General features: G+C 35.8%; 1 protein-coding gene across 11 annotated transcripts in view; it reads right to left on the reverse strand.

Moving 5' to 3' along the window:
• CFAP44 (cilia and flagella associated protein 44) overlaps positions 1–18440 on the reverse strand; it is a 126414-nt gene that overhangs the window by 5805 nt on the left and 102169 nt on the right. For 9 of the 11 annotated variants that reach the window (XM_049105150.1, XM_049105153.1, XM_025477480.3 and 6 more), the window contains 7 exons: positions 16038–16529; positions 13525–13728; positions 12385–12580; positions 5140–5250; positions 3765–3895; positions 2621–2737; positions 1394–1595 (listed from right to left, as the gene is read on the reverse strand). In XM_049105150.1, the coding sequence (XP_048961107.1) occupies positions 1394–1595; positions 2621–2737; positions 3765–3895; positions 5140–5250; positions 12385–12580; positions 13525–13728; positions 16038–16529 (1453 nt within the window). Of the gene's footprint in view, positions 1–1393; positions 1596–2620; positions 2738–3756; positions 3896–5139; positions 5251–12384; positions 12581–13524; positions 13729–16037; positions 16530–18440 lie in introns of those variants that run through there. The other 2 variants (XM_049105154.1, XR_007407875.1) reach the window with 2 other exon arrangements.

An 18440-nucleotide genomic window follows, 5' to 3' on the forward strand; every position in this document is an offset into this window, starting at 1 on the left:
ACAACTTACGTTTGTGTTCCATATGTCAAATATTCAAAATATATTTTAAAGGCTAGTAATCTTTATACTGTGCATCATATAATATCCACAACTCCAGATAGATTAAAAATGCAAACATGAAAAACACTACTAATAGAGGAAACTGTGGACAAAATATCTTTATGATCTCAAAACAGAAAAGGATTTCTTAAACAAGACATACACACAGATACAATGCACAAATCATAAATAAAATTAACTATATTAAGATTTTCAATGTCTACATCCCCAAAAGACACACTTAACAAAATAAAAGGCAAGTCACAAACTAGAAGAAACTTGAAGTGCCGTAAAAGAATATAGAAATAATTTTCTAAAATTAATAAGAAATAGAAGTAAAACATTGGTTAGGTATGTAATAGGCAAGTTACAGAAAAGGAAACACAAATAAATGGCAGATAAATGTATGTGAAGATGTTCAATCCCACCAGAATCCAGGAAATATGAATAAAAACCACAGTGAAATACAATTTAACATCCACCAGCCTGGCAAAAATATTAAAGTCTGACACCATCAAATATTCCTAGAATAGGGAGCCTAGACAATTCTCACTGCCAGGGAAGTGGCGGGGAGGGGGGTGTGGAGACAAAATGGTACGACCACTTCAGAGAGCAGCCTGGCAATACACGGGAGCACCAGAAGTGCATACATCCTTCTCCAACCCAGACACCCCAGTCCTGGGGATTCACCTTCTCACGTGCACAGGGAGATGTGTACAAGGAGGCTTACTAGAATTCTGTTACTGTGAAAAATTAGAAACACCCTTAATAACCATCAAGAGAAGACTGAAGAAACAAACTGTTTCAGAGTTCTATAATGGACTATTGTAGTAGTAAATAAATTATAGCAATATGGATACCTCTCAAAAATTGGTTTCATAAAGTGAACTGCAAAATAATATAATATTACAGTTACAAACATGCAAAGTAGTTCCGTACGTTGTGTGTGGATACATACATATATGCATGTGTGCTCACCTGCCAGGTGACCCTGGGCAAGGGCTAGCAGGACAGTACCAAGAAGAGAAGGGGCGTCAGATGTATCTACAATGTTTTGGGGTTTTTTAAGCGTGGTGGCTAGTGCATAGGTTATGACGTTACTCTATATTTCATCCTGCATAAAACCTTTTAAACTTAAGATAACTAGTTTCTGTGATAAGAAATTTATTCTTTTAAAAGAAGAGGGTGACCATTCAGTGGTATCAGCAGAGCTGGTAGCTAGGAAGATGACAAGGAGATTCCTTGCTCTCAGTGGATTCTGATTCTGTGATTACTTACCGCTTTCAAAGTCACTTAATGGTTCCCTCCCTTATTAATAGATAGTACGAGATGGCCCGTGCGCTTAGTTACTCACTGCTTATAGTTTTTGCCATCTCTCTCTTTTCTCGGATAAGCTGTTTACGCCTCTCCCGGCATTCTTTGTTGAGTTTTTGCTGCTTGGCATTTTCCTCATGGAGCTGTGTGATTCGTTCTTGCAGCCGGCTCAAGGATTGGTTAGAAAAGACCAGGGTTCCAGAAAGATCACTAGGTATTTCTCCAAATACCACATGCTCTATCTATCAAAACAAAACAAAACAAAAAACAAAACAACAGAACCAAGATCAAACTAAATGTAAGATCATGGGAAGCACTTCTTTTTCTGTCCCTTATTTAGGTGATTGCCTTTGGATTTCTATCATTTCCCAGCACTGAGTAAAAAGCAGCAGTTGCCTTCAGATAGTAAGCCACATAATGTACCTGTAGGGACAGCAAATCTTACCCCCAGACCATGATATCTGCTGCATACTCATGGAACAAGCATTTCACAGTGGGCGTATTAGGCAAATTGCTACATATGGCTAATCCAGTTTGGATCAGATTACACAAAATATATTTGAGGCTGATCTTTGTCTTCTAAAATACAGCTTCTTCTCTTTACCTGACAAAATGGGGTATGAAATGCACCTCTGCACTTTAATTAAGCTGTAATTCTAATGAGTGTGGAAGTGAACAAAGAGGGAAGAAAGAGAAAGGATATTTTCCTTTTCTCTTGCCCTCCCTCATAAACAAGCAGAGATTATGATAATTCTTGCATCATTAGTTCATGTCTATTTGAAGATGGTGTGAAAAGGAACATGTGTGTAAGATCCAAGACCTCAACTTCCAAGCCATTCCATTCTTAAGTCATAAGCTCCTTGGGGCACCTGGCTGACTTAGCTGGAAGAGCACTGTGACTCTTAATCTCAGGGTTTGAGCCTCATGTTGAGTTTGAGCCTCATGTTGGGTGTAGAGATCAGAAAAAAATAAATATAAAAAATTTAATCATAGGCTCCTGATTTCCTCAGACCCGAAATAATTAATTGGACTTTGGAATTGGTAACGGGCCACCAGAAAATATATATATTTGACTATTACTCTTTCATAACAATCTGAGAATGGATAAGAAAAGTTGGAGTGTCATTATTCAGGTAGAAATCTCAGCAAAGGGCTACACTTCTTCCCATCTTTTCTGGAAAAGCCTGGGTGTGGTGCCTCTTCTGCTCAGATGGTGGGGGCAGCTGGGGGGTGGGGGGTGACATGACATCCTCTCCAGACTCATCACCTGGTGGAGCTTGAGTGGAATCACAATCATCAGTTCATTCAGCCGCTGCTGCTTCTCTCGTTGGTAAGCCTCCAGGGCCTCCTCCGCTGCATTTAGGTTAGTTGCCACAATTTTTACCTGTGGAAATCCCCATGTGATAAATGTGATAAATGAGGACATCTTGGGAGATGAGTGGGACCTGCTCTGTTGGGCTGTGATTAAATGAATGATCCCAGTTTGCAGCCCAGGAATGTGTATTATTTTCTTCCTGCTAAGTCATGATTCATACTACTTTTTCAATCATTCCTGTGTCCCCAGAGTGGTAAATGTTTCATGAATAGGAGTTCAGAAGACATGTTCTATCTCCCTTTCATTTTCTGCATGGAAAGCAGCTCTCAGCATGGAATGTCTTTGTCAAGATGGTGGGAATCTCATTTGGTCATAAATGACCTCAAAAAACAAAAGGAAAAAGTCCTTTAAAGCAGCAAAACTACTAACTACAGTACTTATAAAGCACATTCTTCATCTTAAAAATTTGAAAGTTTTCCAAATCATTTCCTACCTGCAAGAGGAGAAGTAATTTATCAAAAATATTTGTGAATATGAATTAAACTATGTTGCCCTAGGAAAAAGGATTTAAGAGAGGAAATGAGCAAATAAGGCAGAAATCAAATCCATCAGCATAATTATACCAAAAGTTTAGCTTTATGTTCTCCAACATGGGATGCACATCCCCCAGAGGGTCAATAAAGTGATCTACTAGGGCACAGAGGGAAAAAAAGATCAGTTTCTATTTCTATTTATTTTTATCTTATTCTTTTTCATTTCTGTTTTTGTGACTGTTTCCTAATATACAAAATATATTAGTATAATAGTTCATTAATATAATCTATAAATAAATATACATATATTGTGGACTTACATGCTCCACATTTTGTTCTTTACTTATAGAAGTATGTAATAAAAAGTTTGGAGATCAATGATTTAGGTAAAGAGAGTCCAATCTTCAAAAGAGTCAACAGCCTCCCCCACCACTATGCTTGAAGAGGAAAAACTTTTAACACTTAAATGTTTGTTCTCTGGGGAGAAGGCCTAACTTATGTCTTGCTATGAAACAGCAGTACAGTAGCTGTGAGGGGATAAATAGGTAAGCACACCATCATACTTTTTTGGATAATGCATCATGTTCTTTTCTGAGGTTATCAATACTTTTCTTTTCTTCAACTAAGGCCTCCTCGATGTCCAACCTTTTCTCTCGAAGTTGAAGGGCCATTTCAAAAAGACCCACATCACAATCTGAAAAGACAGTCAAAATTAAAAGAAGCCCCATTGTTATAGAATGTACTAATATTAGAAGAGTGGATTTTGGAGCTTCAAAATTATTAATGACCATTTGTGAGTTCACTAGCACACTTTCACTCCACCTAGGGCTCCACCATTCCAGGTGGAAAAATTAATAGTATAAGTAATCATGATAGTAATTCTGATACGAGCATTGATGTTCTGAGCAGTACCATGAGCCAGGCTTTCTGTTTAGGCCCTTTATGTAACTCATCTCAGTCAAGTCTCCTAGGCTCTTGCAAGGTATGAACTATTTTTCCCACTTTATAGTTGAGGACCCAAAGTCTCAGAGAGGTCACATAGCTGATACATGACACAGCGGGATTCAGGTACAGTATTTCTCTACTAATTTCCACTATATCATGCCACAGTCACATTCATCCACAAAGCAATAGATAAAGTATGTGAAAATAAGAGTACTGCAATGGAATTTAGAAACCTTAGTTCTAGCCCTAGTTCTACCACTAAACTAGTTGTGAGACTATTTTCAGGCCATTTAATCTTGCTGCAAAATAAGAAGTTGCATTATAATCTTTTGAGCTCTATTTCACTTATACATATGATCTTAGAAAGACTCTTGTTTACAACATTAAAACAAGATTAAAACTTTATTTGAAATTAAACCTTAAAATTTGATTTAAAATCCATATAAGGTGGCTACAAAAATAAATTTCACATCAAAATGAAGTTATTTTTTCTGTACTGGACAATTCATCTTTTGAGACTATAAAAATATTGGTCTGGCTGTGTCAGACTGGTTTTACCAATGAAAATAGTGAATATAAATTGCTAAGCATCCCCAAGAACCTGGCACAAAGTACCCTCACAAAAAGGATTTTAAATATGAAAATTTAAATTGGTTTGTCAAAAAGAGAAACTTTGTAAAAAAAATAATACACAGATGCATGCATACACACACTTCAATCTGTTATTTCTGCATAATTTGACTTTGAACCAACTATGAGTTATCTGCAAATTATTTGTCATTCATAAAATGGCTGCCTAATGAAAAGAAAATAAATGATCCAGAGAGCCAAAAAAAAGCATTCATTCAACTATACTCCATACAACTTCACATGCTTCCCTTAAATTTTATTATGAGACAACTGAGAGACAAAAAAAAAAAAAAAAGGATCTCCTCAGTGTTATCAGTTCATATTCACACTTCACAGAGAACACATGCTTTTTATCCAACTTACTTGTTGGGCAAATAGAATCATCAAAAACTTCATCATCAGATCCAGACTCATCTTCACCACTCTCTAAGCTGGATTCTTCTTCACTTGATTCATCGCTATCTTCATCTTCATCTAAATAGAGAAGAAGGCATTTTAATAAGCAGAGAAGTTCCTGTGTTAATCTAAGTCTCAGATTTTAAAAATGAAGGTTTTTTAAAGAATAAGTTAGTCACTAGGAATATAATAGATAAGGCAGGCAATGAGTCAATATTTTTAGAAGAGTTTAAAATGGTTAAAGGCAATATTACCCAAAGAAATTTACAGATTCAATGCAATCTCTATCAAAATACCAATAACATTTTTCGCAGAACTAGAATGAATAATCCTAAAATTTATATAGAACCAAAAAAAAAAAAAAAAGGCCTTAAATAGCCAAAGCAATCTTAAAAGAACAAAACTGCAGGTATCATAATCCCAGATTTCAAGATATACTACCTAAGCTATAATAATCAAAACAGTTTGGCGTTGGCACAAAAATAGACACATAGATCAAGAGAACAAAATAGCCCAGAAATAACCCCACACTTATATGGTCAATCTATGACAAAGTAGGCAAGAATAAGCAATGGGGAAAACACAGTCTGTTCAATAAATGGTGCTGGGAAAACTGGACAGCTACCTACAAAAGGATGAAACTGGACCACTTTCTTATACCACACATAAAAATGAACTCAAAATGGATAGAGACCTAAATGTGAGATCTAAAACTGTAAAACTCCTAGAAGAAAACATAGGCGTTAATTTCTTTGACATCGGCCATTGAAACATCTTTCTAGATGTGTCTCCTAAGGCAAGGGAAACAAAGCAAAAAGAAACTATTGGAACTACACAAAATAAAAAGCTTTTGCAGAGTGAAGGAAGTCACCAACAAAACAAAAAGTCAACCCAGTGAATGGGAGAAGATATCTGCAAATGATATATTCAATAATAGGTTAACATCCAAAATATATAAGGAATTTACACAACTCCAAAAGAAGAGAATAATCTGATTAAGAAATGGATAGAGAATATGAATAGACATTTCTCCAAAGATGACATCCAGATGGCCAACAGACACATGAAAAGATGCTCAACATCACTCATCATCAGGGAACTGCAAATCAAAACCACAATGAGATATATCACCTTACACTTGTCAGAATGGTTAGAATAAAAAAGACAAGAAATAACAAATGTTGGCAAGGATATGGAGTAAAAGGAACCCTCACACAGTGTTGGTGGGAATGTAAATTGATACCATATTTGTTCTGAAGGCAGACCAAATATGAGGTGGAAAATGGTACGGAGTTTCTCAAAAAATTTAAAATAGAACTACCATATGATCCAGTAATTCCACAACTTGGTATTTACCCGAAGAAAATGAAAAAACTAATTCAAAAAGATATATGCACTCATGTTTATCACAACATTACTTACAATGGCCAAGATACGAAAGGAGCCATTGTGTATGTGTGTATACACACACACACACACACACACACACACACATACACACACAATGGATTATTACTCAGCTGCAAAAAAGAAATACGATCTTGCTACTTGCAACAATATGGACCTAGAGGGTATAATGCTAAGTAAAATAAATCAGAGAAAGACAAATCCCATATGATTTCACTTACATAGGAAATCTAAAAAAGAAAAAAAAAACCTAATGAACAACCAAAAAAAAAAGGAGAAACAGAACTATAAACATAGAAAACAAGTGGACAGTTGCCAGAGGGGAGAGGGGCCAAGAGATGGGCCAAATGTGTGAAGGGGAGTAGAAGGCACAAGCTTTCCAGTTATGGAATGAGTAAGTCATGAGATGAAAAGTGCAGAATAGGGAATACAGTCATTAGTATTATAATAGTGTTACATGAGGACAGATGGTGGCTGCACTTGTGGTGAGAGCTCAGTACAACATATGAAGTCATGGAGTCAATATGTTGTATACTTGACACTAATGTATGTAACATTGTGTATCAACTACACTTCAATCAAAAAGGATCTTAAAATAATAAAATTCTATAAAATAAAATAACCAAGTAAAAACAAACAAGCAAATAAATAAATGGTTGAGGACACAGACACCACAAACTCAAATGCCTGAAGAAGGTTGTGCAATTAATTTCAATGCATTGACTCAAAGAGGGTTGAGACCAAGCGGCCAAGCCACTTCTGCTGTGACCCACTTAACACATACTTGGTTTTATAGGGCCACAATTCCTAAATCATAGTGCCTTGAAAAAAAAAGATTTTCATAACTTATCTGAAGTAATGTTATTTATTATATTTATTTAACCAACTTAGTGTGAGTATTTGTGTCCTACTGCAGAAATAAGGAGTTTGATTGAGAGATCTTACATTAAACCCTCCTGGTGATGTTAGTTGACAAAGACTCTATCCTTGTCCAAACTTGAGTCAGGCTCCTGTGAGTCCTCTTTCTGACCTGTAGTGGAACCATGAGCTCAGTCCTTGACCCACTTAGTCCAGTTTTAGCAAGAATCTTGCTGAGTCAGTTTAGTAAAAATCCTGTACCCTTGATATCCAGCCAGATTCCTCCTTAATCCTTACCTTCACTATCTTTTCACTCTGGCTAATCTTTAGCAAAAATTCTGTTAGGTCAGTCTAACAAATTATCCTACCTCTTAGTAATTTTCATTCATTCACTCTCACCCTGCTCCTTGGCTATAAATCTCTACTCATTCTTGTTGTACTCAGAGTTGAGCTGATCTCTCTCCCCTATTATAAAATCCTATTGTAGTGATGCCCCTGAACAAAGTTTGCCTTATTGTTCTTTAACAAGTGCCATGAGTGTTTTCTTTCTTTAACAGTACCATATATAAAATATTCTATAAAATATAAAAAATACTAAAACACATCTGCCCCCCCAAGAGTTTCAGATATAGGATTGTAGACCTCTCCCTCACAACTCTACCCTATTTTCTTTTAAAACATCTTGAAGCCATCTATGAACCATAGATCACCAATTGGCAATTTCTATCTTATGAAACATCAAATTAAGAATAAGATATGGACCTCATATTCTCTAGATTTCTTAAATGTATCTCTTAAAATTACTCTAAGTGGTCTGTACCACCTTATGAAATAAATGACCAAAGTTTAAAATTAGACTTTAAAATTCCTACACAGATTTCTTTTCAGGAAGACAAATTAGATCTACTTTTTCTTATTCCTCCTGCAAAATACAGCTAAAATATGGACATTGTACATAAAACTAACATAAGAATCTGAAAAAGGGAAAGAAGGCAGACCAAATATGAGGAACAATACTATGGTGAGTTTTTTGGGTCTTCCTTTTGCCTCCTATATATATCAGACTTAGAAATGAATAAGTTAGCAACCTGGAAACACCAGTAGGTGCAGAGAAACAAGACCCTGCTCTCTCTGGCCAAATGGCCAAGAAAGAGGCAGCCTAATGAGACAAGACTTATAGACAATATCCTAACCAAAAACCACAGGGAAAAAAAAAACTATGGTCTCACTCCCATCCCCATCAGTAAAGGCCAACCTAGACATCCACCCTTGCAAAGCTGCAGTGAAGCACCCAACATTCTCATCACCCAGGACAGTATCAGAGAAAGCCAAGCAGGGAACCAGGACATTTTGTTCCTGCTGGCTGGTAACCAGCCCTGCTCCCAAATCCCCACCAAGATATCTGTGAAGACCACATGGATAGCCCGGATTTCTACCTTCACCTGGCAATAACTAAGACTCACTTCCTCTTCCCACAAAGGTCACATCAGAAGAACCCTACTGAAAAATGGGAAAAAGAAGAGCCCTAGTGGAGAGTCAGGACTTTCACCATTTCCCAGAGGTACCAACGCCATCCCCACTATGTTGTCAATAGACACTACATGGGGAACTGGAATTCCAGAAAAAGGAGGTCCTCCTTCCGTTGAATCACAGTGAAGGCTGAGTACCTCCACCTGGCAATAAGAAGTAGGTACCCACCCACCACTTTCTCTGGCCAAGCAGTGTTAGAAAAAGCCAAGAAAAAAAACAGAAGATTTAAATAAGATACAGAGTCTTATAAAATGATATTGAAGTTTCCAGGTTTCAACTGGAAGTCACTCATCATATCAAGTACCAGGAAGATCTCCAAATGAATGAGAAAAAAATAATGAATAAATGTCACTATTAAGATGACAGAAATGTTAGAATTATCTGACAAAGTATTTAAAATAGCCACGATACAAATTCTTTAATATCCTATTATGAACATACTTTAAGCAAGCGGAAAATACAAAGAACTAAATGGAAATTTTAGAACTAAAAATACAATAACTAAAATAGAAACTCAGTAGATGGGTTCAATAGCATAACAGAGGGGAACAGAGGAAAGAATCTGTAAACATGAGGACAGAACAAGGTGACAGGCATTGAAGAGGGCACTTGATGAGTTGAGCACTGGGAATTATACTATATGGTGCCAAATCAAACTTCAATTAAAAAAATAAATTATACAGTTTGAAAAACAGAAAGAAAACTGAAAAACAAACATACCCCAAAATTCAGAGTCTCAGGGATCTATGGGACTATAATGAAAGGTCAAACATCCATGACATGAGTCCCAAAAGAAGTAAAGAGGACATTCTTAAAAGCGTTGAAGAAACAATGATTGAAAACCTCTCAAACTTGGCAGAAGCCATTATCCTACAGATTAAAGGAGTGAACTCCCATCAGTATGAACCCAAAGAATCTACTCCAAGACATATCATAGTCAAATGTCTGGTAACTAGAGACAAGAGGTCTGAAAGGCAATGAGAGAAGTGATACTTCACCTATAGGGGATGAACAATTTGAATATCAGAGGATTTCTCATTAGAAACCATGGAGGCCAGAAGGAAGTAACATAATATTTTTTAAATGCTGAAAGAAAAAAAGTCAACCTAGAATCCTATACCTAGTAAAAATATCTTTTTGAAATAGGAAGTTAAGACATTTTCAGATTAAGGGAAAATAAAAAAAAGTTGCCACTAGTATACCTATCCTAAAAAAATGGATAAAGGAAATTCTCTAAACAGAAGGGAAATAATTTTTTTATAAAGGAACTTTGGGACATCATCAAGAAAAAATAAACATGGTAAGCAAAAATATGGGTAAATATAATAATAGGCTTCCTTCCTCCTTTTGAGTGTTTACATTATATTTGGTGGTTGAAGCAAAAAATATAACATTGTCTCATGTGGTTCTAGATATATGTAGGAGAACTGTTCAAGACAATTATATTGTGAATGGAGGAGATAAAAGGATGTAGAGACAGATGAGTATTCTATATTGACTTAAACTGGTAAAATGGTGGTCTGGATAAATTGAGTATATATAATGTAATTTATAAAGCAGCCACTAAAAAAGTTATACAAAGAGATACACTCAAAAGTCTAGGTAAAATTAAAATGGAATTACAAAAATTTTTCAAGTAACCCATGGGAAGGTGGGAAAATGTAGAAGATCGAAAATAGAAAAAAAAAAACCTACAACAATTAAATGGCAGACTTAAGACCTAATAATATTAAATGTAAATGGTTTAAATACACCAATTAAAAGACAGAATAGATAAAAAAAAAAAAAACATTAACCATGTGCTGTCTACCAGAAGTTCACTTCTAATATAATAACATAGTCAAATAGAAAGTAAAAGGAGAGAAAAGATATGTCATGCAAACAATCAGAGCCAAGCAGGACTGGTGATATTAACATCAGATATAGTAGACTTTAGAGCAAAGAAAATTACTTTAGACAGAGAAAGAACTTATATAAAGATAAAAGTGTCCACCTAATCAAGAAGACATAGTAATCCTGAAAGTGTATGCAATGGTCTGCAGTTTGCTTTTTTTTTTTTTCTTTTTCTGTACTGTCTTTGTCTGGTTTTAGTTTTAGGAAAATACTGGCTTCACAATATGAATTAGAAAGTCTTCTCTGATTTTCTGGAAAATAATGTGTATGGTAGTAATTCTTTCAATGTTTGGTAGTGTTCTCCAGTGAATCTATTTGGACATGTAGATTTCTTCAAGGGAGTCTTAAAATTACAAACTCAAATGTTTTTAATATATCTATGGAAGTATTCAGATTATCTGTTTCATATTGGGTGACTAGTGATAATTTATATTTTTGTGTGTGAAATTGGTCTATTTCATCTGAGTTGCCAAAATTTTTTTTTGAGTTGCCAAATTTATGTGTGTGGGGATGTTCATTGTGGTTCCCTGTTATCTTTTTAATACCTGCAAAGTCTATAGTAATATCACCTATTGCATTCTTGATATTAGTACCTTTTTTCTTATTTTCCTATTTTTTTTAGACACTTGCTAGAGGTTTGTCATTTTGGTCTTTTTGAGGATTAAACTGGATAAGTTTGAATAACTTTGGTTAAGTGATTTTTTTAAGGTTATTTTCTGCTTTCAGTTTCATTGATTTCTGCCCCTATCTTTACTATTACCTTCTTCTGCTCACTTTGGATTTATTCTGAACATATGTTTTTAGGTTTTGAGATGTGTGAATTATTGACTTGAGACTTTTCCTCTTTTCTAATTTAGTGCTATAATTTCCCTCTTAACACTGCTTTAGCCAGATTCTACATTTTTTGATAAGTTGGGTTTTCATTTTCATTCATGTTACTGCAGTTTTATAATAACTTTTAAGACTCTGGGACCTACAGCTCAGCAAAGAGTTCTTAGACTTTGACACCAAAACAAGATCCAAAACACCCCCAAAACCTAATAAATTGGACCTCAACAAAAATAAAACCTTTTGCTCTGTGAAAGATCCTGCTGAGGGAATGAAAAGACAAGCTACACGATGGAAGAAAATATTTGCAAAGCACATGTCAGACAAAAGACTAATGCCTAGACTATACAAAGGATGCTTAAATCTCAAGAGGACAAAAGTAAAAATCCTAATCAAACGTGGACAAAAGACATGAAGAGATATTTTACCAAAGAGGACATCCAGTTGGCAAATAAACACAAGAGAAGATGTGCTTCTTACATGAAACTACCCCTAAACTATCTTGGACCAGATACACACACACAAAAATTAACTCCACAGGGTTAGAGACCTACAGGTTTATATCCTCTCCCCTTCAACCCACAGTACCCTCTGTCTATGTTGTAGGAACAAAAAGTGTCAAATACATCCTTAGTTATTTCTCTATTTCATGCTAGTGAGAAAAAATTAGACCATATGTTAAAAAGAATTTCAAACCAGCATCTCCTTCAACCTCTTTTTTCTTCACCCGCTTAATCCTCTTTTTTAGGACCTTCATGAGGAAATTAGCAAATTTATTGTTTTCTCCAATGGCTGCTTGGAAACCAGCATAGAGTGCTTTTTCTTGGTCCTGGAACTTGGCAATTTCATTTTTTTTCTCTTCCATCTCCTTAAGAGTTTCACTTATTTTCCACTAAATGAACAAAAACAGGAATAGGTGGCAAAGTATTTCTGGTAAACCAGGTACAGAGAACAATGTATATTATACAAGGTAAGGTTACAGTTCACAAACATTTTTTAACCTTCTTAATAGAAGTTTACATTTCTAATGTTTGCAGAGCCATCCATTTACTCGATTAAAATTTTATAATTCTTTTGTAAAAATCAGTTAAGTTCAGAATCAGATAAGATCAGCTTTTTAATGTTTAGCTTCCTCAAAAAATCTAAATGAAATGAAATTTTTACTGTCAGTTAATATTTTTGTATGTGTGGCCTCAAAAACAAAAGATGTTTTTCATATGAATATATAACAAAAACACACCTCATCTCCTAGTGCAGCAGATATACCTTAAAAATGATGCTACTATTCAGTATGTAATATCTATTTGATGGAATCCTTCTTGTTTCAAGACAAAAGTTGGGTGGTATAATTTATCTCTTTAAATTTAACACATATATAACAAATAAACTTATTTTCCTCTGATACTCAAATATTACCATGAAACTATCACATTTTAGGAACTAGTCAACTTCTTTTCCAAGTATGTTCAGAAGGATAACATATAATCAAAACTCAACTTTATAGGATAGCTAGTGACAATTAAAATGTACTTTGAAATTTGTAAACTAAATAGAAGGCTCACTTTTGAAAAGTTATTCACCCACCTTACAAAACATCAGATCAAATTCACCATAAAACCTAATTCGCTTCTCTCTGATCAAGAATACCAAGAGCCGAGCCAGCAGGAGTAAGAGGGGATTGGAGGTGGGGGGAGGATAAGGGACAAAGGATGAGAGGAGGATCAGAACAACAGGGGAAACTAAGCTGAGAAGATGAAGAAGGAAACAAAGAATCGAGTCCTCTCCATAACTAAAGGACACAGCCGGCCCGGCCAGCTTTCTCCTGCCCTTTCATACCTGCATATCCTGCTCTTCTTTGTCTAATGAATTAACACGCTCTTGAAGTATGTTCTCCTGTTTCTCAAAATTCTTGAGGAGAAGCATTTCTTGAAATAATGTGACATGATGAAGGTCAGATAATTTCATCTGAGTATCTAGTTTCAATTTTTGATGCCTCAGGAGACGGAGTTCTGCATCAAAAGTGACAATCAGTTCTTTGATCTGTGGTGGAAAAAGATTTGAGTGTATGTTAGAACTTAAGAACAGATTAGTATTTTTAAGATTATCTAACAATACTGATTTGTTTAGGTAAAAGCATTTTCTCATTAAACTGTCATTATGGAGAATGAATTATATGGGCTCACATGTGTGGATGCGTAGTTCTATAAATCAATTTATCAATATTATGAAATTTACTTACATAAAGTGTTAGGGATTCTGTAACTATAGCCCTGCCAGCTATTTCTTTGCCATGATTAAGCCATCAATCGAGACTGCCCTTCTTGCTCTATGGTACGGTTTAACTCAGAGACTATGAGTTCTTTGTGTGTAGTGTTTCTATCTGCCTCCACTTTACCCCACAGTATCTCTACATTGCCTTTCATACAGGAAGCAGTAAATATTTCCCTCAACTTCTTATTTTGAAAATTTTCAAACATTTCAAATGGTGATTTAATTTATTACAGGGCTGGGATAAAATTGAAGTATCCCAAGCCCTGGGCCTAGACCTCATCCCACTGCCATCCCAATGATTTTAAATATTTGGTTTTGCTCTGATTTTGGCACAGCTTCTTCCTCATCCCATCCCAAAGACAATGAAGAGATCAAAAAAGAGTCCCAAGGACTGGTTCTCCTGAGGAAACTAGTACAGTGGTAGAAGACAAACCATTCCAAATTTTTCATTAGGCTGTGCTTGATGGGAAGCCTCAACAACCAAAAACCCATAATGAGGGAGGGCCCAGCCTGTGGCTAAGAAAAAGGAAGCGATCTGTGGGTTTGGGACAGTGAACGCTACTGTTAGAGAATTTGAGAATGAGAAAAAAATTAAACTTTTACTTATGTATGTTTGTAGACTAAGTGGGGTCCTCTTCAATGTTTGTTCAACAAGTTTGAATTATTTTTAAATTTCTTTTGAGGCAGGACTATATTTTTTCAGTGTAACACCATTCCAAAATTGTACCACATAGATGTTGAAATTTGTAAGGCTCACACTTGTTTTGCTCTCACTCACCTGATAGCCTATAAGCTTTATGAGGATAGAGAGTATGCCTGGCTTGAGTATTACTGCATCCCTGCTACCTAACTAGCACTGTTCTTGCACAAAGAATGAACAATAAATATGTTGATACCATAAATAAATTAGTTACAATTAAATCGATCAAACTTTTTACTAAATATTACACGTCTGGCATTTTCTAGACACTGCCCGGAAATCCAAGGACAATTTTATGTGGTCTTTCTCTCAAGAACTGTGTAACCTAATTTGCAAGACAAAATGAACGCATATGAGCACTAAGTAATGTATAGAGTTGCTGAATCACTATATAGTACATCTGAAACTAATCTAACACTATATGTTAGTCATACTTCAATTAAAAAAAACTTAGCACACATAAAACAGCAAGAAAGATAAGTGGAAAACATGAGGTGCTGCTTATAGGTGCAATTGGAGTTTAGAAAAAAGAGAAGTATGTAATATGGACAGGAGATTTGGAACTGGGCTGAGTTTTGCATGATGACTCACGTTTGAAAGGAAATCATTGCAGGTGGGAGGAAATAGCAAAGGAGAAGGCAAATATAAAATTCAGAATGAGGGTGGGGGTTAGGGGTGGGGAGGAGCAGGAAGAGTGAGAAAGCAAGGCTGACAAAGTAGAGATAACAAGTGAAGAATACATTTTGGAAGCTATAGAGAGTGTCTTTACAGGTGAAGCTGGGCAGACACTGAGGAAGGGTACTCTACAAAGTTGGCAGCTGGGAGCTATCTATCCAGCAAAGGCCCTTTGCCTTCCAGATTCAGAGCACCTCTACAACTGGCCCCAACCTGGTCTGATTTCCTAGAAATAAAAATAGATGCCATTCCAGCTCCAGAACAATTTTGAAGCCAGTCATCACCATGAACATTCCCACTAATGAGGCAAATCACACATTAGAGAAAGGAGGATGTAAAAAAGCAGAGGGTGCCCCATTTTCTCTGGGTTTTTAACATTATGTTCCATCGAACATCTGAAAGATGTTCCATTGCTTCCCCTTTACCAAGACTTCAGTTAGATACCAATTAATACGGATTTGCTCTTAATTCTTAGCTTTGCCCAAAGCAAAACATTTAAAAGCTCTGAAGTTCTTGGGCAGAGCACAATAATTATCAGAAGGCCAGGGATGGGGAGGAAGCTAAGCCTTCAGTGAGCTGTGGGCCAGTCAGGGCTTGGGAAAGATTATCTTAGAGAAAATTTAAATTAATAAATAAGAAAGTAGATCTAATTCTTCCCTGCTCTTCTCTCTTTCAGCTTTAAAAAGGCAGTTTCATCCCTTACCCTGTTGGTTAAATACTGTTGCATGTATAAGTGTTTAATCTCGTCCCTTTTCATAATCTCCAGCTCTACATCAATCGGATCTACTTTTTCAAATTCTGATAACTTTGCAGTGTCTGCACTGGATGCTGATGCCTTTGATGATTTAGACAATGAATCTGTTGTCAAATCACCATCCTTTCTAGAAGAGAGTTTAAGGAATCCTCCAGCTGAGCCTGCAGACTCTCCCTGTTCCAGTTGGTGGGACTTTTCATCCTGAATCTGCTGTTGCTTAAAATTTAGGAGAATTTCTTCATCATACTGAAATCTCTTTTCTGGAACTTCTTCTGGGTATATCTGTGGGACTTCAGGAATAGGAATGTGCTTGGATATGTGAAGAGTTGCCTGGATGGTCTTCAGTTCTTGAACCAGGCACTGTATTTCCTCGATGACAGCCACTTTAAGGTCTCGTAGAGAGATAATACATTTGTTCATGTTCTTTTTCTTTGAATGGGCCTGATAAAAAGAACAGAAGGAAAAAAATGACAGCCCACTCACAAAGAACAGTTTGAAATATGATTTTTGTCCCTTGACTGGTATGCCTAGCAAAAATCCATGATAAAATTTATCTAATCATTCCTATTTACTACTACTAAGTCACTCTTTAACTCTAGCTTTTAGGCTGTTTCCCATTTAGCCTCTCCAAAAGAAGAAAATAGTCTGGATGTGACCTCTGGTATCCCTCAGCCGCCTTGTAGGGCTCAGTCCTGCTGTTTTCTGACCACCCAGGGAAAATCCTTCCTGAAGGCTTGTACTCAGCCAGAGCCTAGAGAGAGGAAAGTCATTCTTTGGTGAGGAACACACACACATAACTGCCCATCCCTGATGGAAATTCAAATTCCACTGGCTTAGACACATTTAGGGTTGCCCACTTAGGGCCAAACTAAAGTTTAGCCTATTTTTATTCTGCATTTTGGCCACATTATTCCTGTTACTTCTTGTGCAGTCAATGTCACCATCCTCAATTTCAGTATCATGCTCACCGAGAGACCCCAGGATACTTTCTTGGTTCCTTCTTCATGTATTTAAGCCAAACTATGTCCGCTGTCTCAAGCTACAGGAGACATAGTGACCCATTGTTCCATCATTACCAGCTGTTTCCCAAGTCTTTATTTCCAAAATACTCTTACCAGAGCCTATAGGTACATGCAAACCTAATCCTATGTATAATTAAGCAATGAAGTGGTCCAAAGGCTATTAAGAATTACTTAGCATAAATATACAGGTTCTTAAAAAAAGGATCAAAAGGTACTTCTCCAAATAGACAGTAATAATATAGTAGTAGGGGACTTTAACATCCCACTTACGTCAATGGATACATCACCCAGACAGAAAATCAATAAGGAAACAGTGGCTTTGAATGACACATTAGACCAGATGGACCTAGCAGATATATATAAAATATTCCATCCAAAAATGGAATACACATTCTTTTCAAATGTACATGGAATATTCTCCAGAATGGATCACATGTTGGGCAACAAAACAAGTCTCAATAAATTTATAAATATGGAAACCATATCATTCATTGTTTTTGACCACACTGGTATGAAACTAAAAATCAGTTGCAAGGAAAGAACACAAATACATGGAGGTTAAATAATATGCTATTCAACAATGAATGGATCAACTGAGAAATCAGAGAAGCAATTTAAAAAAATGAAAAACAGTCAAAAATCTTTGGAATGCAGCAAAAGCAGTTATAAGAAGGAAGTTTATACCAATACAGGCCTACTCAAGAAGCAAGAGAAAGCTCAAATAAACAACTTAATCTTATACCTAAAGGAGCTAGAAAAAGAACCCAAAAAAGGCCCAAAGTTAGTAGAAAGAATAAAATAGTAAAGGTTAGGCAGAAATAAATGAAATAGAAACAAACAAACAAAACCAATAAAAGATCAACAAAACCAGGAGCTGCTTTTTTAAAAGATAAACCAAATTGATAAACCTTTAGTTAGACTCATCAAGAAAAAAGGAGAGGACTCAATAAATAAAATCAGAAGTGAAGGAGGTGAAATAACAACTGACTCTACAGAAATACAAAAGGATTATAATAAAATATTACATCTTTTTTAAAAAGAGGGGAGGGATGCCTGGGTGGCAAACCACAATCAACAACATATTGAAAAAAATATTCACCACAATCAAGTAGGATTTATTCCAGGGATGCAAGGGTGGTTCACTATTCACAAATCAATCAAAGTCATATATCACATTGACCAGAGAAAGAATGAAAAACTAACAGATGTAGAAAAATTCAATATCCATTCATGGTAAAAATAAAAAAGCTCCCAACAAAGTAAGTTTAGAGAGAACATATCTCAACATAATAAAGGCCTTATTGAAAAACCCACAGCTAACATCATAACT

The sequence above is a fragment of the Canis lupus genome, chromosome 33 (genome assembly GCF_003254725.2).
Source record: "Canis lupus dingo isolate Sandy chromosome 33, ASM325472v2, whole genome shotgun sequence".
Lineage (NCBI taxonomy): Eukaryota > Metazoa > Chordata > Mammalia > Carnivora > Canidae > Canis > Canis lupus.